This window comes from Fukomys damarensis, unplaced genomic scaffold, assembly GCF_012274545.1.
Source record: "Fukomys damarensis isolate Sample0158 unplaced genomic scaffold, DMR_v1.0_HiC HiC_scaffold_4, whole genome shotgun sequence".
NCBI lineage: Eukaryota > Metazoa > Chordata > Mammalia > Rodentia > Bathyergidae > Fukomys > Fukomys damarensis.
Genome location: NW_022900916.1, coordinates 11,598,099 through 11,620,522, shown reverse-complemented (window position 1 = coordinate 11,620,522; position 22,424 = coordinate 11,598,099). Strand labels below are relative to the sequence as shown.

Here is a 22,424-nt window from a genome sequence, read left to right as displayed (position 1 = left end):
GGCCCCGCCCCCTCCCGCAGACCGGGCGGCCCCAGCGGCGGACTCAGGCTTCGACCCGGGCCGCGGTTCCTGTCAGTTCGTACCTACCAGCCGCAGCCCGCGACCCGGAGTGAGTTCAGGGTCCGAAGTTCAGTTTCATCAGCTAAGGGGCCAGGGTGGGGGGCACCGCTTTCTTCTGGACGACGCGAGATAATTGGACGTCTTTACTGCCCCGGCACCTTCGCCCGCCCTTTCCACTGCCGACGATCACCGGCGGAGGCGGAAATACACTTTAGGGTGCTGTTGGGTGTGGTAGTAAAGGTGGGTGTGGGATGTGATCAGTTACCGGTTTCCAAATATTTGGGTATGCGCAGTGAAAAATGCTTTTCCAGTACTGACAACGTATCAGGAAAGTGCGGAAGCCTACCTTCAGAGTATTTGGGGAACCATTATGTTGAAAATAGGTAATTACAAAATGTAAGGACACATTTAACTCGGCCCTTTTCAATATTTATCACACTTTGCATGTTAATAGAAGGGGGAAAAACATAAATTAACCATCAGTAAGTCATTTTTAATCATACGTTAGAATTTGTTTTGTTTTGTTTTGTTACCGGGGATCAAACTCAGGATTTTGAGCTTGCAAAGCAGGCATGACGCCACTGAGCTAAATCCCCAGCCCATAGAATTCTTTGCTGTTCCACACTGGTTCCTTCCAAATCCTCAGACCCCATGTTGCTGTGCGTAGTGTAACTCACTTCAGTTGATTTGACGAATAATTATTTTAAAAAGTACAAAACTGAAAAGTTAAAGTCTAACGAATTATTTGATTAGCTGCAGCAAGCTAGAGAAAAGGTCTGACAATTTGGTGATGAGCAATATTGATAAGAATAGACTGAACTAGGACTTTGGCTCAAGATTGAACTTACTCAGGCAACGTGAATGCAGCCTGGTTCGTAGTTAGCTCCTGAGTTCCACAAGAACTTGAAATGCAAAATAACGTTTTTCTTTAAAACCAGTTTCCTGTTTAAACTCTTCATATTGAGTAAGTGGGTGAGAGCCTGAGTTCCAACTGGTCATTGTAAATCCATAGTCACCTGTGATAGGTGGCCACTCACTAGGGATCCTTCCTGGAAATTCAGGAGACATTATTATTTCCAATAAAAACTCTTAATTTCCTCCTTTTGGTTAGTGTTGTGAGACAGTAAGCTTTGTTCATAAGGTCAAAAGCACACAATATGTCTAAGAAAAATGTGGCAATACAGTGCTTGTTAAAATTGACTTAGTGCTAAAAAACTCTTGAAATAAACATTTTTAGATAATTGATCTCCGTAAGTTTTCATTATGGTAATAGAAAATATTTTAGCTGTGAATTGTTTTATTTCGACCTGAGATCCTTAATTCTTGCAGTACACAATCACTAATAACAAAATCAATGAGTAAAACTGAGCCACAGGAGTTTAATGTTACAATTATCAATAGCTGGGCCATAGAAATTATTAACATTACTAAAAATAGTATGAAAATTAGTTTCTTAAAATTTGGTTGTTACTAACTAGGAAATATTTTAAAAAATATATAAAATGATCTCCAGATGAGCTATCACATTTTTTTATAGAGAGGGGGAGTGTAGGGTGAGGTAGTGATTGAAAATGATAAAAAAAAAAAGAAAATGATAAAAAAATGACATATGTATCAACTTCCAAAAATGAATATAACTATTATGTATTGGAAACATACACTAATTAAAAAAAAAATGCACCAGGCACACATCTGCAATCCTAGCACTTAGTAAGGAGGCAGGAGGATTGACATGAGTTTGAAGCCTGGGCTACATGGCAAGACCCTGTCTCAACAAAAGCAGGAGGTCACAATTACTTTTATCCTTTAGGTACAGGTATATTTATCAAACTCTGAAATGTAAGTTTCTAGAAGGCTTGAAATGTACTCTTTAATGCCATTTAAAGAGTTCCATGCAATCTGAGTTTTAAACTATATACATCACACCTAATTAAATTAGTAAGTGTACCAGTCTGACCTTCCAATTTGGATTTTTAATGAGTAAACTCTATTCAGAATTTGTTTTTTAAAAAATATGGATATTGGCATTTATTCCACCACTTCTCTGCATTTATTTTTTATTAAAAACATACTTGTTAACTAATAAATACAATATGGATATTTTCTTAGTATTAAAATAAGCTTTATTTAAAAGCATTAAAAACATTCCTTTAAGGAAAAAAAAATAACCTTATTGCCTCTACACCCCCACCCCAGTCCATACCAAGATCCAGAGCAGAGTTTGTTAATGTTTGGACCTAGGATGACCAGGAGGATGTTTGAACCACTTGGGCTTTTTCAGAAAAGTTTAATTTTTTGGTAGTGATGGGGATAGAACCCAGGACCTTCTTCATGCTAGGCAAGGGTTCTATCACTGATCTACACCCCTAGTTCTTGACTCCTCTTTAAAACTGTAACTTTCTGTGTCCACGTGATTCACTGAATCAGAATCTGAGGATGCAGTCCCGGACTTAAATTTCAAAAAATGCTCCCAGGGATTATTTTTATATTAAATGTTGAGAGCCACTGATTTAAAGTAAATACTAAGATGTGATCTTGTATGATTTCATTGTAGTATAAGATAAAATATATATATTAAAATAATATAGAAAGTCCAGTCAAATACCATAATGGTCTGTAAGGTAATCTAAAACTGCTGATGTGCTTGACAGTGCATTAAATATTCTTTTTTCCTGCCTTGAAGTTATTTTTTCCATCATGTACATTAAATGTTGATGGAAACACATAAAAGGAGTTCCAAGTTCAAGAGCAATGTCAACCCAGTCCCAGATGCATTTGAGTGGTGTTTCCTCATATCCAGCAAACATGGCTGGGTTTGCCAAGAGTCCTCTTGCAACCATCACACCTATAAATTAAAGCACAGTATATTCATTCACATATTAAAAATCCATGGTCATTAATTCAAAAGCAATTAAATTAATATTAAAGTTTTATTACAAGGTTTCACAATGTCCTTATTACATTATTGATATTTAAATCAATAAAAAATTTACTTCAGTACCTTTTTAAAATCAAGTTAGGACATCTACACTAAACAATTAGTCTTTAGCTTTTCATTACGGTAAATCCAGACTCATAAATTGGGCTGCTTATTATACTGTTTATATGCATTTTCCCATCTAGCTGTAGTTATCATCTGGCTTGATTCACATGCAAGTAATTTCAGGGGAACAATGAGTGTAGCAGTTTTAGGTTCTTTTGGACAATGAACTTTTCATTAACCCGTTCTATTCTAGGTGCTTTAATTTTACTAATAGGTTGTCTAGAAGATTCCTAACTGGGCACTAGATACGACGGTAGTAGAAAAATAACTGATTTACCCCAGTTAATAATCTATTCTTTCCAAGTAAAAAAGGTAGCAGCATTTTAATATATTGCTTCGCTTAAATAATTCTGCTAGGAAAATATTTCTCAGTGTTAAAGAGAAATAATGAAAATCAAATTAACATTACTCCCCCACTATTTTTTTACTTTCAAATTAAAAGATTTTAAAAAAATCCAAGTACTTATTGCTTACCATCTGTCCTAGTAATTTGCCACATACTTTCTGCTTCTTTTAAGCTTCTGATGTCTCCATTAGCAATCACAGGTATAGACATACTTTCCTTTATTATTTTAATGGCATCATAGTGGACTGGCTGATGTCTTTCTTCAACAGTTCTTCCATGGACTGTAATCCAGTTAACTCCTGTTGCTTCAGCCTTTCGACAAAAGTCTACAGTTCTTCTAAGGTCATCATGGATCCTGTTATTTCAAAATTACATGCTATCTGTTCACAGCACACACATCTTAATGCTAAAATTTTAATTAACTAAAATGGTATTTCATTTTCTACATTACTTAGCTTTGCTGTATCACATTTTATTTCATAGCGTAAGGTTTTGTTTAGGGATCAGTTCCCACCAAAGATCTCATAGTTATTTCTCTTTTGGCAACAATAGGAGGAAAAGTAAGTTTTGTGTTATCTAGAGCATCTCCCTTTGGACTGATAAATGAAAAAATGTTATCAAAATACTGCCCCAGATAAACTGACAGATGCTATTTTAATAGCTGATATGTATGTCCTAGCCCCTAAGGAGACTATACCCCAAAATTGATTTTGTTTTATTGTTAAATTTTAGTGCAATTGTATTTCCTATTTTCTTCCTTCCTTCTTTCCTTCACCGGGGATTGAATCCAGGGCCTTTACATTGAGCTACTTTCCCAGGCCATTTTAAATTGTTACCTTTATTAAGATAGGATCTTGCTAGCCTGCCCAGACTGGGCTTGAACTTGTGATCCTTCTGACTCAGCCTCCCAGACTGCTAGGATTACCGGTGTGCACCACCTTGCCTAGCTATCTTTTGCCTGTATTTGCTTGTCTTTCCTATTTTCTACTATTGGTACCAGGAATGTAATTAAACAGCACTTGAAAAAGTTGAGAATTTGGTGAGATCTTTAAATAAACAGATATTTTAATTTTATTAAAAAATAAAAAGAGGATGGCTCAGGATTTAGCTCAGTGGTTCTGGTGCCTGCCTTGCAAGCACAAGGACATGAGTTTCATCCCTGGTACCCCACCCCCCCAAAAAAGGAGGAGGGCCAGTGATTTAGCTCAGTGGCACTGCACCTGCCTTGTAAGTACAAGGTCCTGAGTTTTATTCCCAGTAAAAAACAAAACAAAACACCATAAAAGAGGAAGTTATTTAGGATTATAAATAAAAATTAGACTATATACTTGTTTATTAAATATCTTGTTTCATCATTTCCATATATCAGCTACTCGTTTATTTAGGACAGACACTCCCACATCACTACACAAGAGATCTACTTTTATTTCGTAAGAAATAAATTATAAATTCATTACATTCATAGGTTAATGTCACTAATAGATTACAGATGAAGAGATTAAATGTTACCTTTACCTTATCTTAATAGAAACTGAAAATCTGGGGTTTTCCACTTGATTTCTTACTTGTTTCACCATATCTTGAACAAGCTCTGGCTTATTTATTAAGCAAGCTCCATAACCTTCTGCCATTGCCCACCTTTATAAAGCAGATGCAGTAACAGATGAATTATAAACAGCAGATAAAGAGAAGATAAAATTCTAAAAGCATTGAAATGTAAATGCACCTATGTATTTATCTAGTGATCTGGAATGATGCAGATTTTTAAAATTCATAGGTCAACACTTCTAAGTGGACCAATGTGATTAGGAAAACATATTCCCAGATCAAAAAATACTCAGTTTCCACTGGCAGGTGAGAATATTAAATTAGAATTCATTCAACCAAAACAAATTTAAGTAATTAACAGCAATTATTTCAGATTTTTAAAATTCCAAATTTGATGTTTATGTGTGTAACAAGAGGTTTTATATATGTCTTAATAGAATGATATTTTTGGTTTACAGCATTGCAATCAAGACTATTAGCTTATTTAACTGTCTTAATAAGTACACAAATATGTGTAATCTGATGTAGATTATGTGTACTTAAAAACTTGATTTTATTCTTTGGACATGTTTTGAATTGACAAATAACCTAGAATATAGTAGGGATATTATTGTCAAATCAAGTCCATCCTTCCAAACCCAGTCATGTAAACCCAACCAAATACCATAACTACAGGATAGAATAAAAAGGTGATTATAAGGCTCTTGTGAGGTAAATTAATTATGAAAAAACACATGGCATCTCCCAAATCACAGAATCAGTTTTTAGAGCCAAAAAAAAAAAGTAATAGTAAAAATACATTTTAAGGATTGTCATAAACATTAGATTCTCATATAATTATTTATAGATAAGGCTGAAGGCAGATCCATGCAAAAAATGCTAGTGTTGAAGGACACAAAACACTTGTCAAGGGTCTATATACCACTTCAGCCGTCAGAAAAACCTCTGAAGTTATATTCCTTTTTCTTTTTTTGAAATAGAATCTCATTATTTCATCTTGAACTTGAGATCCTTTTGCCTCAGTGTTTGAGTGATGGGATTCCAGGTATGAGATACCATACTTGGTATGAAATTATATTACAAAATAATCTATCTTTGTAGTTTTCTTTCTCCTTTTTTGTTTAGAGCCTTGATGCTTTAATTTTGTTTTTTCTTTTTAATTTTTGGAAAACCAGAAGGGTATTTTACCAAGTTCACATAGTTTTTTCCTAATCCTTTAAAAATCACTTCCAACTTCTTTGAGCTTTACCTCTGAGGGCAACCACAGTTAATGTCTATTCCATTCGCATAAGGACACACTATACGAGCAGCATCAGATAAAAGTCTTGCGTCATTAGCAGCAAACTGAACAATCAATGGGCAATCACCTGATAAAACCAATAGCTCAACATTAAAATACACAGAATACACCCCTACACAGATACTGCACTCTAACATTTGTAAACAAAATACTAATAAATACTTTTGGCCTAAGTAGCATCTGTTCAAATGAGATAACATTACAACATTAAAAATATCTTTAAAGTATTTACACTAAAAACCCAAACAGTACAAAATTTGATAATATCAAAAGTGTTCCTAGACTCTTGACAAGCAGACCCCCATCCTGAAGATTTCTGGTCATTACCTCTTCCACTTCTCTTGCATACTGATTTATTGCTTTTATGGCCATCCATCAATTTTCAGAATTATGATGGTACAGAAAAATTTGCTTTTATTTTCTTGGGGGTGGAGGATGCTTTTCCCTTTTGTACTTCAAACTACAGATTTTCAGTTTAACAACCATCTATTTTCAACACAGTGTTAGATGCTGAGGACACAAATCAAGATTTTTTTTTTATAGCTCTGGTCCTCAGAACCCATAAGCCAGTGGGAGAGATAGGCACAGAATGAGGAAATTATAATGCACCAGGATTGCATGCAACAAGGGATTCTTCTTAGGAGGGAGGGTATAAATGAAGAGTGGTCAGGAAAGCTTCCCTGGCTACAAACTGAGAGCTTAGTTAAGAATCATAAACTAGGGCCAGGGATTTGGCTCAGTGGTCTTGCCACCTGCCTCGCAAGCGCAGGGACCCGAGTTCGATCCCTGGTACCAATAAAAAAAAAAAAAAAAAAAAAATCATAAACTATAATCTGCCAGAGAGAGACTATCTGGGACAAAGACATGACTGGGAAGACCATTCTAATTTGAAAGTGTGAGAGAACAGGACATGTTCAGATACTTAAAAGTAAATTTAGAAGAAAAAATAGGTGGGCTGTAGGAAGCAACTAATGGAAGGCTGCAGGAGAGGTAGTGAGAGGGTACTGCTGTAACTGTAGTCTTTAAGTTCTCAACCTTTAGCAAGCTCAGAATTACTTGGATGGCTTTTCAAAACCATACACCTACAGTTTCTGATTCAGGTGGTCTAGGGGAGAGCTGGAAAATTTTCATTTCTGGTTAAGTGTCTGGATAATACTAATCCCTCTAGTCTAGGGCTAACAATGACAACCATTGTTGTAGACAATGAGAGGTACAAGGAGGACAGTAAAAAGGGAAGAGACACGATCATATTTAAATTAAAATGGGCCAGGGATTTAGCTCAGTGGCATTGCAAACGTCTCACAAATTCAAGGTCCAGAGTTCAATCCCTGGTTACAGCTAAAAATAAAATATGTCTAATGACAAGTCTCATGGGGTGTTTGGAGGGTGATTTGGAATGGGACAAGATTATAGGTAATGAGACAGAAATTTATTTTACATAATACTCCACGAGCAAAGGTAGTAGGCCTTAAGAAAGGCTGACATTATACTTGTATAGATCACTGTTTATAATGTGTTTATAAGGTACCTAGTATGATTTTTTTTTTCTTTTTTTTTGGTACCGGGGATTGAACTTGGGTCCTTGCGCTTGCAAGGCAGGCCACCGAACTGCTGAGCTAAATCCCTGGCCCAAGTATGCTATTTAAATACTAAAGACATTTTAAGGACAGGACTATAAAATCTTTGAATTATGTTGTCTCTGATTAGATAGAATGGCTGAGTTTGTACAAAAAGAATTTGTTCTTAAGTTTTACAAAGTCAGCAAACTGTGGTTTCACATACCTTGGTTGACGGTAAATTCACTGTCTCTGGCTTTTACAGATCTGACAAAATCAGCAGCAACTATCATTGGTGTGTAACACAGATCACAACAGTATCTTCTCACTAGTGTTCTAAAGGCCAACCTGTGAACATATAAACTATGTATTCAGAAGATACCATATGTATTTATAAGTTTAGTTAATTATTAAATATTTCTGAAGAGAGGACAGCAGAGCTGACCTGCCTGAGCAGCCCTCCTTGGGAACCTTTCTGAAGCTAAAGTTCTTTTCCAATGCAAGGACAGAGCAGGCAGCAGAAATCATGAAGTCCCACTCAGCCACTTCCCACAGAGGATTTGTTTCCTGGCAGGTGCTCCTGTGGACAGCCTCACTTTTAACCTCCTGGAGCCCACCCACCACGGCCCAAATGAGTATTGAAGCATTTCCTTTTGATACTGCTATAGGGGAAGATGTTCTTCTAGTTATCAAGAATAGGACAAGAAACGCTAGAGCCTATACCTGGTACAGAGGGGAATGGGTTACTCCTGTCAGAAAAATTGGAGCATTTACATTAGCCACTGACAGCTCTGCGTATGGGCAGGCATACACCCGAGAGACGATATATGGCGATGGAACCATGCTGTTGCAGAACCTTACTACAGCAGACATAGGAATCTATACTGTGCAAATCATATTGCAAAATTTTCTGAGTGTTTTGATATCTGGAGGAGTTTCATTTACACCCGCCAGTGTTAGCACCCTCTCTCCAGATCCCCCTAACCGAACTCCCAGAAAATGATACTGCAGTCCTGACCTGCTCCTCAGAAGAGCATGTACTCTCCATTGAGTGGTACTTCAACAACCAGACTCTGGAGCTCACAGAGAGGAAGACTCTGTCTGTGGACAACTTCACCCTCACCATAGAACCATTCAAGACAGATGTTGGGGAGTATATGTGTCAGGTCTCTAAAATTGGCAGTTTCAAGAAAAGTAACCTCATCAGTCTATCTGTGAAATATATACCACCACCACCACCACCACCAACTCCTCGCCCCCCCCCCCAAATCTAATGGCATTATGGTTCCAATTGTGGCTGGGGTAGCTCTGCTAAATGCTCTTTTGTGTTTCTTGTGTTTCAGGAAGATGTGTGGGTCTAGGAGCCGCAGACGACACCCCTAATAAGGTGGATGAAATTGCACATTTTTCCCAGAACTTGTGTCCTACAATCAAAGCAATCAATTTCAGATGTCCCATCCCCAGAATAAATTTATTCAAAAGTAAAAAAGTAATGCAACCTGTCGTGTCATAGCAGTGCTGACATACTCTACATCTCTCACCGGCCTCAAGATTTTATTACACTCAGAAAGAGGAAAAAAGCACCCCCCCCATCCTCCCTAATACAGCACCTCTAGGCTGCAGCACCTCCTCCAATGCCAATAAATGAAAAGGTACATCTGGGAGTCTGTAGGAAACCCAACCCTTCTTGTCATTGAAAATTGGCAAAGTCAATTTTGGAAGAGAGTTGCCAGAACTTCCCTGACCCTCCCCTTATTCCCAGCCTAGATTTGTTTTTAAGTTATTTATTCAGAGCATACTCATTTCTTCCCATCCCAGGCCTGTCCTATCAGAGTGTAACGTGAATTTGCCATAACCTTGAGGGTTATTTCCTTTTCCACCTAAGAGCATGTGTCAGGAAAAAAAAAAAGTTAAATCAATAATGTCTTTTACTTTCTCTCCAAACCCTGAAATCCACCATAGCCAAGGAAATCAAATATGTAACCAATACTGCATTGGGAAATTCTATACTTTGCTCCACTGTCAGATCAGGGTCTAAACATCTTGCCGCTTAGCTAAAGTACCACCTAACTCCTCTGCCAAGCCCATCTCCAGAGAATCCACCAAAACAACTAGGGAAATGATTTGGTCCACGGGCAATTCCCAATGGAAAATGCAAAAGTGCACATATATCTTTAATACCTGTGTGGCCTTTACTCAAGGGAGTGTCTGGAAAAAAAGACTACAACTTTATAAGGGAATTCAACTTTAAATAGATGCAATCTGCTGGGAACTTGGGAAAAGAACAGAGTTAACCATCAGTTATTTTAAATTATTAAAAAACGCACAACTGAAGGCACATGGTTTTTCCCCTTTTCTGAGACATTCTACTATTTTAGTATTTGTGACTGCTTACTTCTGTGAAAAGGGCTATTCTTATTTAGCTGTAAAAGTAAGTTGATCTGACTTATCTTGGGACAGGAAGGTACCAAAATCCCTCAAACCTCCTTGGCCAAGAGCCTCTCAAGGCATTTTTATAAAAGGCTTTAAATAAAAAAAGAGGCTTTCCTCATTTGTGCAAGAAACGAGCTTGGCTCAGCTTCTAGCTGTGTCAGACCAGTCACTAGCTGCCCTTCTGTTCCATGTTTGTGCCTGTGCATTTTCTACCTGTCTGCCCCAGTGTCTCAGGAAACCTTGGTCTCTGCAAGGGTTTGATGCTTGCAAAGTGGGAGTGCCTTAACAGGTTCCTTGCTGATGGCTCTGTTTATGGCTTTGCAAGTTGCACTGGTATTGATGCTCCTTGGGAATGAGGGTAGCAAAAGGGTGTGAGGACATGAGGATTACCCTATCCTGGATTTTCGGATCAGCCTCTGAAACTTACCTTTTCTCCCATGGGATCTGTGAGTCCCAGTGTGACTTAGAATGAAAAAGGACAAGAGAAGGAAAGGCAAATGTTCTTGCGTAGCCTTTTGCTATACAGGTGAAATATCTTTGGGGCTGTAAAGGGATTTTGATATTCACTGATCACAATGCTATTTCTAACAGGCCTCCTCTAAGAGAATTCACTGGGAGTTCTCCTACTAAGACAGCTCTTCCAGTGATCTCCAGCGCTGATACAGACTGTATGTATTTTCACTCATCCATGCTATGCTGCTGGGTTATTTAAATTTGCCTGGCTAAAGCTACTTCTGATTGTTTATAAAATGTGTGCTATTTAATAAAAAGTGTTTATCAGACACCAAAAAAAATTTACTAGTGAGCTCTGCTTATGGAAAGATGGAGTAGATGAACTTTTTCCTGTTCTTACTAAGTATAATAAAAAAGTGGGCATCATATATCAAAAAATAGGAAAAAACTGAAAGGCGAAGAGAAGATGGTAGACAGGCTAGTGACATTGTATCCAGAGAAATTATAGGGTGGTCATTTCCCTGTTTTTTCTGTTTTCCCCTTTTAAATATCCCAGGGTTGGGGGTTGAAGAAGCTGGACACCTGGAATTATCAGTGGGTAGAGAAAAAAATCAGCCCCATAGAAGTCTTCTTGCTAATCAAAACAGAAATGGAGAGTTTTAGAGAATATATATATATATATATCCCTTACAGGTACCAGTTATTTCAAAACAACTTTTTTAGTCCGCTCCTAAATTAAAGTAACTAGCAAAGCATTATTATACTACTGGTCGAAGAACCACTGTAACCTTCATTTTCCTTTTCACTCTTATGGCCTTTCCACATTTCTAACCCCACCTTGATCTGCTACAATACCCTACAATGACAGAAAGCAGGTAGGTAGGTATGCGTACATACTTATTGCACACTTGCACATCAGATCAGTGTCATAGTTCAATGTGTTCTATGTGTTAAGCCTACAGCTCAGAGGACTGCATTTTTGTTTGTTTTTTGGCCTATCCTTAGTAACCACAGTGTTTTCTTAGGGAAATGAAAGGACAAAGATCTTTTTCTGTTGGCTTCAGGTTGTATCTGTGCACTAAATCTTTATTCTAAAAAAAATAAATTGAGGGGCAACCCACTTTCTGGTGCCCTTTCTGTCTTTCTTAGACAGAGGCTATCTTTCTTTCAATAAATTCTTCCTACTCTTAACAACAACCAAATCAAAACTTTAATTTTTTAAAAATGAGAATCTCATTACATTAAAATCTTAAAGATATAAATAATTTAAAAAATTATCAACACTATTGAACTATACACTTAAAAATGATTAAGAGGTAAATATTATGGTTCAAGTATTTTCTAACAAAGTTAAAAATCCTTAATTGCAAAAAAGCAACCTAATTAGAATATGGGCACAAAAAGGGGAAGAAACATTCTTTGAAAACATACAGATGATAAGTAAACATATGCAAAGATATACAACATCATTAGGCATATAAGAAATGCAAAGTGGGGCCGGGATTTTAGCTCAATGGCACTGCACCTGCCTTGCAAGCACAAGGTCCTGAGTTCAATCCCAGGGTCTAAAAAAAAAAAAAAGATATGCACAGTAAAACCACAATGTGTAGTTTTAAAACTACATAGCTATTAAAGTGGTTAAAACAAAAACAGTGCCAGTATCAAAAGTTGGTGGAGGAGAAACTGGATCCCTTATATGGTATTAGATGGAAATATAAAACGGTACTACCACTCTAGAAGTCTGATGGTTTTTTTTGTGACCTAGCAGATGCATGCCTCTGTATTTGTCCAAGATGTGTATTTACACCAAAACTTGTACATTAATATTTTAATGTCTAATATCCACTATATCCATATATGTGGGAGTTACAACCACTACCATCGGAGGAATTCTGTACTGAGGCCGCACACATATATACCAGGCAAGTGGCAATACTAGGACTGAATTCTAGGACATGATTCCAAAGCCAAGAGTTTGAGAATCTCATACAGTAAGTTGTTTTATAGTACTTTATTTTTTAAAAATCTACTGTAGATTTTATATTAATACTAGAGATTAAATATTCATTACCAAAAATGAGAATGTTATAGCTACTAAGGTAATAAGCTGTGAAATTAATTCCCTAGTGTTGCTTTGAAAATAAACTCCTAGGTTAAGAGAAATTCCAACTCCATACAAATGTATTATTTAACAGGGATTTGCAGTCATCATCTAAAGTTGGTTTTATTGTCACTCTTGTTCATTCTGATTCCAACCAATTAAATGCCAGAGTTTTTCAACTGTTTGGCAAAGGGTAACTTTTTTCTCCTACTCTCTGCACATAGGATTAGTCAAAACAATGTTGTCCAAATCAGCCTGATAGCACTAACTCTCCCTCTTGTTGATGAAGCTCCTCTGTTGACCATAACATCTTAAATTTTTTTTTTTTTTTTTGTTACTGGGGGTCGAATTCAGGACTTTGCGCTTGCAAGGCAGGCATGGTGCCACTGAGCTAAATCCCTGACCCTGAAGCTCTTCAATTTTAGACAGCTTTTGGACCACTGCCACTTTGTTGTCTCCTTCAGTACGTAAACCTAGAAACTGAGTAGAAAATAGGAAATTTCCGGTACCATGAAATGTTCAGGTAAAGTTCCAACTGCACCAAGTATCTGCTTTATCATTCTGTTGGAATGGTACAAAGTGGAGTTGATTTTTGTTTCAACTCCAGTAAGACTCCCTGGAACACCATACTGAAGATCATTATGTTCCACAAAAAGTAATACGATTTTACAAAAGATTGGTTTACATATGAGTTTTCCTTCACTACCTTTGGAAACAATACAAAGTTGGACTTCTATTTCCTGGCCCATCTTTAATACCTCTCTTAGAATAACACCACCAGCTACAACTTTTAAGATCATCAACTTCACAACCAGGTTTGATGACCTAATAAGTCAAGGTTCTGAAGTAAAGTCTCTAGGAAGTAGTACTAGTATTTTTACTACGTCCTCATAGTCAACTGCAATACTGTCTTTCAGCTGGGCAGAAATTGGAATAACGGGGAGGTCCTTCTGCGATTGCACCTTGTACAAGATCTGTCCATACTCTCCTTTATCCTCTTTTATCAAATCAATTTTATTTTGAAAGATCAAAATATGCTTCAGTTTCATGATTTCTACTGCAGCCAGGTACATATTCAAAAGTCTGAGGCTGAAGGTAAGATTCAGTACTAGCTATCAACAGGATAGCTGTATCCATTATTGCTGCACCATATTTAGCATAGCAGTCATCAAAATAACCATGGCCAGAACAGTCAACAAAGGAAACGTGTCTGGCTAATTTGAAGTTCCCTTCAGTCCCTGGAATGTCGGTAGGAAACACATCAGGGATATCACTTAGCCTTGTATACTGCTAACTTCATGTGAAAGTGGCATCAAAGTGGTAAGATCCTCTATAGTACTTTTAAAAAGTCAGAGCATGAAAGGGACATTACACCTTATTCATTAACCATTAACAGTACTTACTTTGAATATCGAACCATTGGGGCACAGACTTTTACCAGCTGCCCAGAATGAAGAATTTCGATTGGATCTTTTTTTTTTTCTTGACATATTGTGGTTTGTAGGGAGTTACTCTTCATGAGTGCAGATTTGTTTCAAATCTGAAAAAGATAATCAGTTTGCATAGAGAAAATGTATTTTTATTTGATGAATTCCCAACTTTGTAACAATTTCAAATACCACCAATATTTATTTTCTATCAGGCTTGTGAGCTTAGAAATTGTTTTAGCTTCTTTTCACATTATCAAATAGGATAATACAATTCTGCCTTCACTTATAAATGTGAAAAACAATACATAAGAGCTGTGAATAAACCAAGATGTAGAAAACTGGAAGTTGTTTGCTAGTATATCATATTATGATTTCTCATATTTTTTAAACTTTTTACATTTTACTGTGTTTGGCATTGACAAACAGATTTGATTTGAATTATCTCCTATACAATACTAAAAATGACTGGAACTTTAAAATACCATGGTATATTCAGGAAAGTTAAATGGCATTAATAGAACAACTCTAGTAGAATATCCTGGTATTTTTATTGCAATTCTTTGTGAATCAAAAGGCAAATGAATTTTTATTATTTAAAAAACTTAAATGTAGTATCATGAAATTTTCAATTACAGTAATAATTGAACAGTAAATCGCTTTTGTCTCATGAATTATAAGTGATGAAATTACATAGTTCCAAGTGTTTCATATTTGCTATACTGTATTTGAAATATCATTTCAGAAAAATAATTTGATTATTTCAGGGTTTGAAGCTTCTGATATTCCAATCTCTGCTTTTCATATTCAGATTTTTGACCTTAGTAACTTAGAAACAGATAGAAGCTAACTTTATAAGGTCTAATTACTCAAAATTGGAAGTTTTAACCATAGATAACAAGTTAAACTAAAACATGATCAAGGCACTTAAAGATGTCAAAGCTTCTAAGAAATTATCTGAAGCGCGAACATTTAAGCAACAGAGAAAAAAAGGAGAATGCGAAGGAGACTGAGACAGATGGATTTTGGAGCTTGGAAGAATAACCCTGAAGAGTGATATTCAAAAACCAAGAGGCCAGAGTATTACAAAGGAAGGCATAAATGTCTTAACCATCACAAAAGAATATAGACTAAAGAATCCAGTGGCAAGTTCATTTTAGTGGCTTTAGAAAGAATGATTTCATTTTTATTCAGTCTTGTAATCATAGTAAATAGCAGGCAGGTCTCCCTCAATATGTATTTGCTGAATAATTCAGTAGCTTTCAACCTCGATTGTACACTAGGCAGCTTATAAGACTCAAGATGCCCAAGTCATATCGTAGGCCAATTAAATCTCAATTTCTCAGTTTATAAGATGCAGGCATCAGTATGATTAATTGTTCTTCACGTGATTTCAATGTGCTGTCAAACTTGAGACTCCTGAAGTCATTACATAACTCCATTGCACCCTGCACAACCGTTTGATGAAATGGGCTTCTACCCTTACCTATTACCTCCTTTTGCAGAGTGGGGCTCAACTTTTCACTGTATGAGTATATGCTCTAAAATCTTCCACTGTAAAGAAAAAAAGCCAAGGAAGAAATAAAAACATCCCATAATTCACAGAATGCTATTCGCCACTAGCAATAATTATTACAGATTAGTTCTGCGTATTATAGATAATATCTAACAAGAGTCACAGAATACACTACCCTTGGCAATTCATGTGACTTCCTTTAAGAACAATCCATTCTATTTACATCACGGCTGAGAGCAATCAAATTAGGGAAAACCCTCGGAGAGAAAGCACAATACAGCGTAGCATGAGACTTGTTCACTGAGTTGAGTATTCGAGGCATTTAGGTTTATTTCCTTAGAACAGCGGTTAACAACTTTTCTTCACAAGCTTTTCCCGGCACTTTATTAACCACTTATTGCCAATCAATGCAGAGAAAGATAAAGCTGTGAAGGCAAGCTCTCAGAAACCTCTGAGCTCCCTCGTGCTCTGCGCCGCTGGGCCCTGGCTTTAGAGCTAAGCGCCGAGGCCACGTTCCGGCGCCTGCCTCCTCCTTCTCCCCGGCGCCGGGGCGCAGCTCGGTCTGCGGCGGTAGTCGGTAGGCAGCGCCAGCTCGGTGGTCTTGTCCTCCTCGACTGTCGGGCCCTTACCCCCAGGTCCTCTGCGGCCGCCACCTCAGATAACCCGGAGACTCAGGCCAGACCCGCTCAGTGAAGCCGCAGGCCCGCGGGCGTCGCCGAGATTCTGCGTCATCACCGGGGCGGGGCGCCCCGCCACTGACGCCAGCGACTCCGCACCTGCCAACATGGAAAGTGGCGTCGGCGGCGTCGCCGTGGCGGGCCTGGGGTGTCTAGGTTCTGGAGTGGCTGCAGCGACTGTGCGGGAGCTTCTGCAGGACGGTAAGAAGTCGGGGTCTGGCCCGGCCGTGGGGCTGGGGAACTATCCTGTGCGGTGCCTGGGTCCCAGTGGTGGACTCAGCCCGTCGCTTGTGCAGAAAGTTTACGGGTCTCGACGTGACTACTCCCCTCCGACGGCCCCCGGTTGTCCGGCGCAGCTGCCCCAGTCAGAATTGTCCCGGCAACTTCCACCCCCTTAACCGTGTCTGTATTCCTCGCGTCTGGTGGCTCCCCATTTCAGCTCGGCCCCCCTCGCGCCCCGGGCTTCCCTTGAAGTTCCAGGACCCAGCGCCCGGCGACCCTCTTTGGCAGCTACCGCAGTTCTGGACAGAAGGGCGAAGCAGCCGACCGTAAGAGAAGTGTGAGACAGAACGAACGGCAGACACTTTCGAAGCAGGGGCTCCTTTTTCTTTTTTTTTCTTTTTCTTTTTTCAGACAGGGTCTCACTATGTAGTTGAGACTGACCTGGAACTCACTATGTAGCTGGGCCAGGCTGGTCTCGAGCTCACAGCGATCCTCCTGCCTCAGCCTCCTGAGTGCTGGGATTATAGGCGTCCGCTACCACGCCTGGCCAAGAGGGGCTCCTTTTAAAATAGAGTTGGAAACTCCTCCGTTAAATTATTGGGCTGTAGAAATGTTCCCTACGGCGGATTTTTTTTTTTTTTTTTTGGTAAACACAAGGCAGTTACCCACAAGGAGACATTAGAGAATTCAGAGTACTTGTTTAGGCTGGGATTTCCATTTGTGTAGAACACAGTCAGGTTTATTGATAGTTTTGGAGAGAAGTTCTCCCAAATAAGTTAAATATAACTTGAAAAGCAAAGCCCAGTCAGTTGTATTAATCCACTTAACATGCCCTGAATATTTTATTCTTCAGAATAAAGTTCAAATTTCTAATGGTAAACATAAGGCCCTTCTCACTTGTTTGTAATTTTTCTCTAATGGAAGTCACATTGTACCTTGTATGAAAATCATTTGTGTACTTGGCATAATCGCTTCTGCTCTGTTGTAGGAAACTTTTATTGAGTTTTACTAGCTGTACCTTGCATACAGTGGATGCTGAATAAATATTTTTAAAGTTGAACATCACTGCAAGAAATATATGCACACATTTGTAAGCCAAAGTGGGTTACAAGTCATTGAAATAAAGTTCTAACTTATTTTTCTGTTGAATGTTACTGCCTTACTTGGCCTTTTTTGTACTCCATTTATATACTTTTGTTAATATGAATTATGTTTTCTAAACTAGGTTGTGTTTAGGTTAGAGTCACTAATGCATCTTTTTTTTTTTTCTTTTTGGTACTGGGAATCAAACTCAGGTCCTTGTACTTGGGAGGCAGGCGGCAGAACCACTGAGCTAAATCCCCGACCTGAATGCATCTTTGTACTATAAGTTAAAATTCAGTTTAACGAAGTTTTGAACTCATGTTATGAATGCATTTTCCATTTTAGAGTAGCTCACCATCTAGAAGGGGGAAATACTCTTGTAGAGGTATAAAGGCACTGTAATAGAGTAGTAATTAATAGGATTGTGTATAAAGTAAAAAGATTAATGCAGAAGATGGTAACTAGAGGTTGGGGATTGTTTAGGGAGCATCAACGAATCCTTTCTAGTAGAGTTATTTTTTTCTTTGCCCAATACTGTGGATGGAACCTAGGGCCTTGGGCATGCTAGGCAAGCATTCTTACCACTGAGCTACATCTTCTTCTCTTTAAAATTTTACTTTCATATAGGGTCTCACTAAGTTACCCAGGCTGTTCTCAAACTTGTGATTCTTCTGCTTCAGCCTCCTAAGAAGCTGGGATTACAAGCATGTGTTACCAAGCCTGACTTGGAGTTAGTTTTGAAGTGTAACTATCATTTCCCCAGATGAATAGGTGGAAGGAACAAAATATTCCAAACAATCAGTATATGTGTCAGTAGGCTGTATATTCCAGGAATTAAATTCAGTTTTTTAAAGATAACATAGTCCTCATTTATGCCTTATGTACAGTATTTTTCTATTTAATTATCCTTGTCATTCTCCATTGTGATTATTTAAATCTTTTTATCCTTTATAAATCTCTTCCTTCACACTCAGCGGGTAATGTTCAGCTTTCCTGAAACAACCCATAACACAACAGAAAAAACAGAATGTCTCAGGTGTGCATTTCCTCCATTTTGTACCATTAAACCTTTGAACTTAACCTGAACCTAATACTGTTTCTTCTTCCTTTTCACCCCTGAAAATCCATCAATAGAAATGGAGTGTCTGCCTCTTCCTAAGGCCAGTCAGCCCCGTCTGTTGTCTGAATTTTCTTCCTATCTCCACAGGTGTCCAGTCACTTCCATTCTGTGCCATTGAAATCACTTTGCCAAGGTTTCCAGTGACTTCCTGGCCATAAATCAAATGGACATTTTAAGTCCTTATTTGAACTTCTAAAGGGTTTGACTGCTTTCTTAAAATACTTCGTTTCATGTGTCATGGGTTCTGTGTTTTTTAAAAATTTTAATTCCTAGTTCTCTAGATATTTTTTTTCAGTTTCTTATAGATGCTTTTTACCTCAGTATGCCCCTAATACAGTGTTCTCCCTCTTTGTCCTCCAAAATACCTCAGGAATTAAGCATTTCCATCACTGTGTTTCACTATGTCAGGGGGAATAGGATTGATAGGGTCTCTGAACAGATGCGTAGTTTGAAAATTTGTGAAGTGTTTGATGTACTTTCTATAGAAATGAGAAGCCATAAAAAAGAAACATTGACTTGGCTCTTTAAGGAATGTCAGTCAATAAATGCTAAATCCAGTACTAGCTTGCAGCTTTCATTGTGTTTCCTCTATGAGAGGCCTGTTTTTTAATTTTGTTTTGTTTTCTGGTATGTGGGATCGAACTCAGGACCTTATATTTGTGAGGCAGTTGCGATGCCACTGAGCTAAGTCCCCAGTCCTGTGATAGGTCTTTTGACACACTAACCGCTTATGTTCTTTAAACTGTTCCCACTTGTTTGTGTTAGCCATTATGTTAGTCACCCTTTTTGTTGTGGGATAAGATACCTGCCATACACAATTTAGGAAAGGTTTATTTTGGCTTATGGTTTGAAAGATTTCAGTCCATAGCTAGCTAGCTGCAAGGCAGAATCATGACAAAACTGTAAGGCAAAGAACTACTCACCCTTTGGCAGCCAGGAAGCAGAAAGAGAAGGAGCCAGAGGAAACTTATATACTTCAAAGGTACCACCCCCACAGGGACCCACTTCTTTTAGCCAGGCTCCAGTTCCTAAAGCACATGTAGTTCTGAACTCCTCAATGGACTAATCCATTTTAGCACCCAGCGGGCACATAACAGTGATCATTTGTTTTTCTTACTTTGTTTATGATTGCTCTTATTTTTTATCCATCCCCAACTTTTTGGTGTTTACCTGGCTTCTGAATTCTTATATTCCCTATTTTACTACTTTGTGTGTGTGTGTGTGTGTGTGTGTGTGTGTGTGTGTGTGTGTGCATGCACATGCATTTTATTATTCCTAAGTCGTCTAGTTTTAGTGGGGTATGATTTTCTTTTTCTTTCTGTGTGTGTGGGGGAGAGAGAGAGAGAGAGAGAGAGAGAGAGAGAGAGAGAGAGACAGAAAGAGAGAAAGAGAGACAGGGTCTCAGTATCTAGTTCAGGATGGTCTTGAACTTCCAGTGATCCTCCTGCCTCAGCCTCTGTCACAATGCCCAGCTCAGGGATATGATTTTCAGTATGGTCCTTACTGCATTTTTGAACTGTGTAGAGCTATATTTTCACTGTTAAACTGGAATTTTAATCTTGATAATGAACAAATAGTAGTAGTTCTACCCAAGAAAACTGACATTTGTACAAATAGAACAAGTTCTATATAGCAAAAATTTTTTCCACTCCTTGATCTTTTCCTATGGTAGTCTGTTACCACTTATTATATGTATTCAGTTAAACACATGCTTGTACCTCATGTAGGTTGCATTCCCTGGAAGTAGTGCTTTGTTCAGTTTCACTTTTTTTTTTCTTTTTATTGAGTTCATTGGTATAATCTAGGTATACAATATAGTTACATTCATTATTGGGATCCTGTACCTTTACATGGTATGTCTTGATTCTCGTTTTTTCCTCTTGTCCCTGCCCTCCCTTCACCCCATCCTCCCCTCCCCATTTACAAACACTTTATTTCCATTTTTTCAGTTTCTCATATTTTTTTCCTCACCCTTATTACCTTTCCCCCACCCTTCCCACTTTCCCTACACCTTTAGCCCTTTACTTCCTATTTCACATTATTAATTTTCTCACTAGGATCCTGTGTACTATTATAGTGTTTCACACCAGAGAAACTATTTGGTATTTCAGTTAAATCTCTGTATGAACATTAAAAGTAGGGAATCCTAAAATAAAACTAAAAAGGAAAGTAAAAGAGAAAAGGCAATGATGTAAGATTAAAATACTCCTTAATTCTGAAGATGAAAATGGTCCCTGAACATATTTAAATTGCTTCTTGCTCTTGTAGTCTTATCTTATTCTTTTTTTTCATTATTTGGAAAATACTTTATTAGTTTCTGTAATCAAATAGTGATTACAGAATCAAACCCACGTAGATATGACCTTACATATTTAATACAGTGCATTACCCCTGTACAAATGGAAAAAATAAAAATAAAAATAAATTACCATTTCTAGACCATTTTGGCTGTCAATCTCTGTACAATGCCAACTCAACACAATAAATTGGGATAACTTTTTCCAAAGTTGGCAGCACAGTTTCCAAAAATTCAAATTATATATATGTATATATATTTATATTTATATTTATATAAAAAGACCAATAATAGCAATATGTTATGCATCAATAGCAGCAACAGCTTCTCCACGTTCTGCAGTCATCTGAACAAAATTATAGACATTCAGCACGTTCTATTAAAAAAACAAAAAAAACAAAAACAAAAGAATACTATCTAGATAACAGCAAAGTTCTGTTGCTATTGTGGTACCTGGCACCATTTTTTTTTATTAGCATCTTAATCATCATCTGGAAAGAGAACATTCTAGAGTAATATCTTTAAAAACAGCTCTGATAAAGCACGGTCACTACTACATATCATAAAGCAGGTACAAGATATTTTACATTCACAGAGGTATGATACAGTATCGCCCTACATCAATAATACTAGAATCAGTTTTGATTTAAAATTTGCTTCGTCTGCAAATAAGATTGCTACCCCTGCTTTTTTCTGGGCTCCTGTCCCATGGAGAATTGTTTTCCATCCTTTCACTTTCAGGCTATGGGCTTCTTTTTGCAATGGGTGTTTCTTGTATAAAACATATTGTTGGATTTTGCTTCTTATTCCATTTTGCCAGTCTATTTCTCTTGATTGGTGAGTTGAGGCCATTGACATTGCTGGTTATAAGTGATATGTACTGACTTATTATTGTCATGTTATTGGCGTTTTTGTTGACTCTTTTTACTTTTTCACCTTCTCCTTTTAGTTTCTTGCCTTGCCTATTTGATTTGCTCTGTTGGGCCTCATGGTGTTGTTGCCTTCATTGTCTTTTTCTAGGATCTTGTTTAGAATTGCTTGTAGTGCTGGTTTGGTATTCATGTTTCTCGGGTGTTCTTTGTCGTGGAAGTATTTTATTTCCCCATGCATTTTGAAAGAGAGTTTTGCTGGATACATCAGTCTAGGTTGGAGGTTGTTCTCTTTTAGTACTTAAAATATCTCATTCCAGGCTCTCCTTGCCCTAAGGGTTTGTGTTGAAAAGTCTGCTGTGATTCTGATGGGC

At 37.7% G+C, this 22,424-nt stretch overlaps 4 protein-coding genes and 1 pseudogene across 9 annotated transcripts in view; 2 read left to right on the top strand and 3 right to left on the bottom strand.

Annotated features, from left to right (window-relative positions):
• Bcap29 (B cell receptor associated protein 29) overlaps positions 1-238 on the bottom strand; it is a 44,213-nt gene extending 43,975 nt beyond the window's left edge. The window contains exon 1 of one of the 2 annotated variants that reach the window (XM_010634070.3): positions 88-238. The gene's annotated coding sequence lies outside the window, so the exon portion shown is untranslated. Of the gene's footprint in view, positions 1-83 lie in introns of both variants that reach the window. The other variant, XM_010634071.3, reaches the window with a different exon arrangement.
• Positions 239-2,150: 1,912 nt separating this feature from the next.
• Positions 2,151-16,494, bottom strand: Dus4l (dihydrouridine synthase 4 like). Of its 5 annotated transcripts, none has more exons than XM_010634074.2 (8): positions 16,413-16,494; positions 15,754-15,821; positions 14,244-14,380; positions 8,080-8,201; positions 6,247-6,364; positions 4,965-5,087; positions 3,578-3,804; positions 2,152-2,905 (listed from the first exon to the last, which is right to left on the bottom strand). In XM_010634074.2, exons 3-8 carry the CDS (start codon positions 14,357-14,359, stop codon positions 2,658-2,660), a joined length of 954 nt encoding a protein of 317 aa, XP_010632376.1. In that variant the 5' UTR covers positions 14,360-14,380; positions 15,754-15,821; positions 16,413-16,494; the 3' UTR covers positions 2,152-2,657. The 5 variants fall into 5 exon arrangements, with proteins under 5 accessions (XP_010632378.1, XP_010632379.1, XP_010632376.1 ...); XM_010634072.2 differs by having other exon boundaries at positions 16,233-16,486; XM_010634075.2 differs by lacking the exon at positions 16,413-16,494 and adding an exon at positions 15,959-16,223.
• LOC104869049 (carcinoembryonic antigen-related cell adhesion molecule 8-like) lies at positions 8,211-9,190 on the top strand. Its single transcript, XM_033756796.1, is given in 2 exon segments — positions 8,211-8,784; positions 8,786-9,190. Coding segments are annotated over 2 exon segments (747 nt in total). The 5' UTR covers positions 8,211-8,379; the 3' UTR covers positions 9,128-9,190.
• LOC104869057 lies at positions 12,901-14,223 on the bottom strand (annotated as a pseudogene).
• The window catches only part of Cog5 (component of oligomeric golgi complex 5), a 275,944-nt gene continuing 270,000 nt past the window's right edge, over positions 16,481-22,424 (top strand). The window contains exon 1 of the mRNA XM_033756778.1: positions 16,481-16,661. Coding sequence (XP_033612669.1) covers positions 16,568-16,661 — 94 coding nt within the window. The 5' untranslated portion in view covers positions 16,481-16,567. The remainder of the gene's footprint in view (positions 16,662-22,424) is intronic.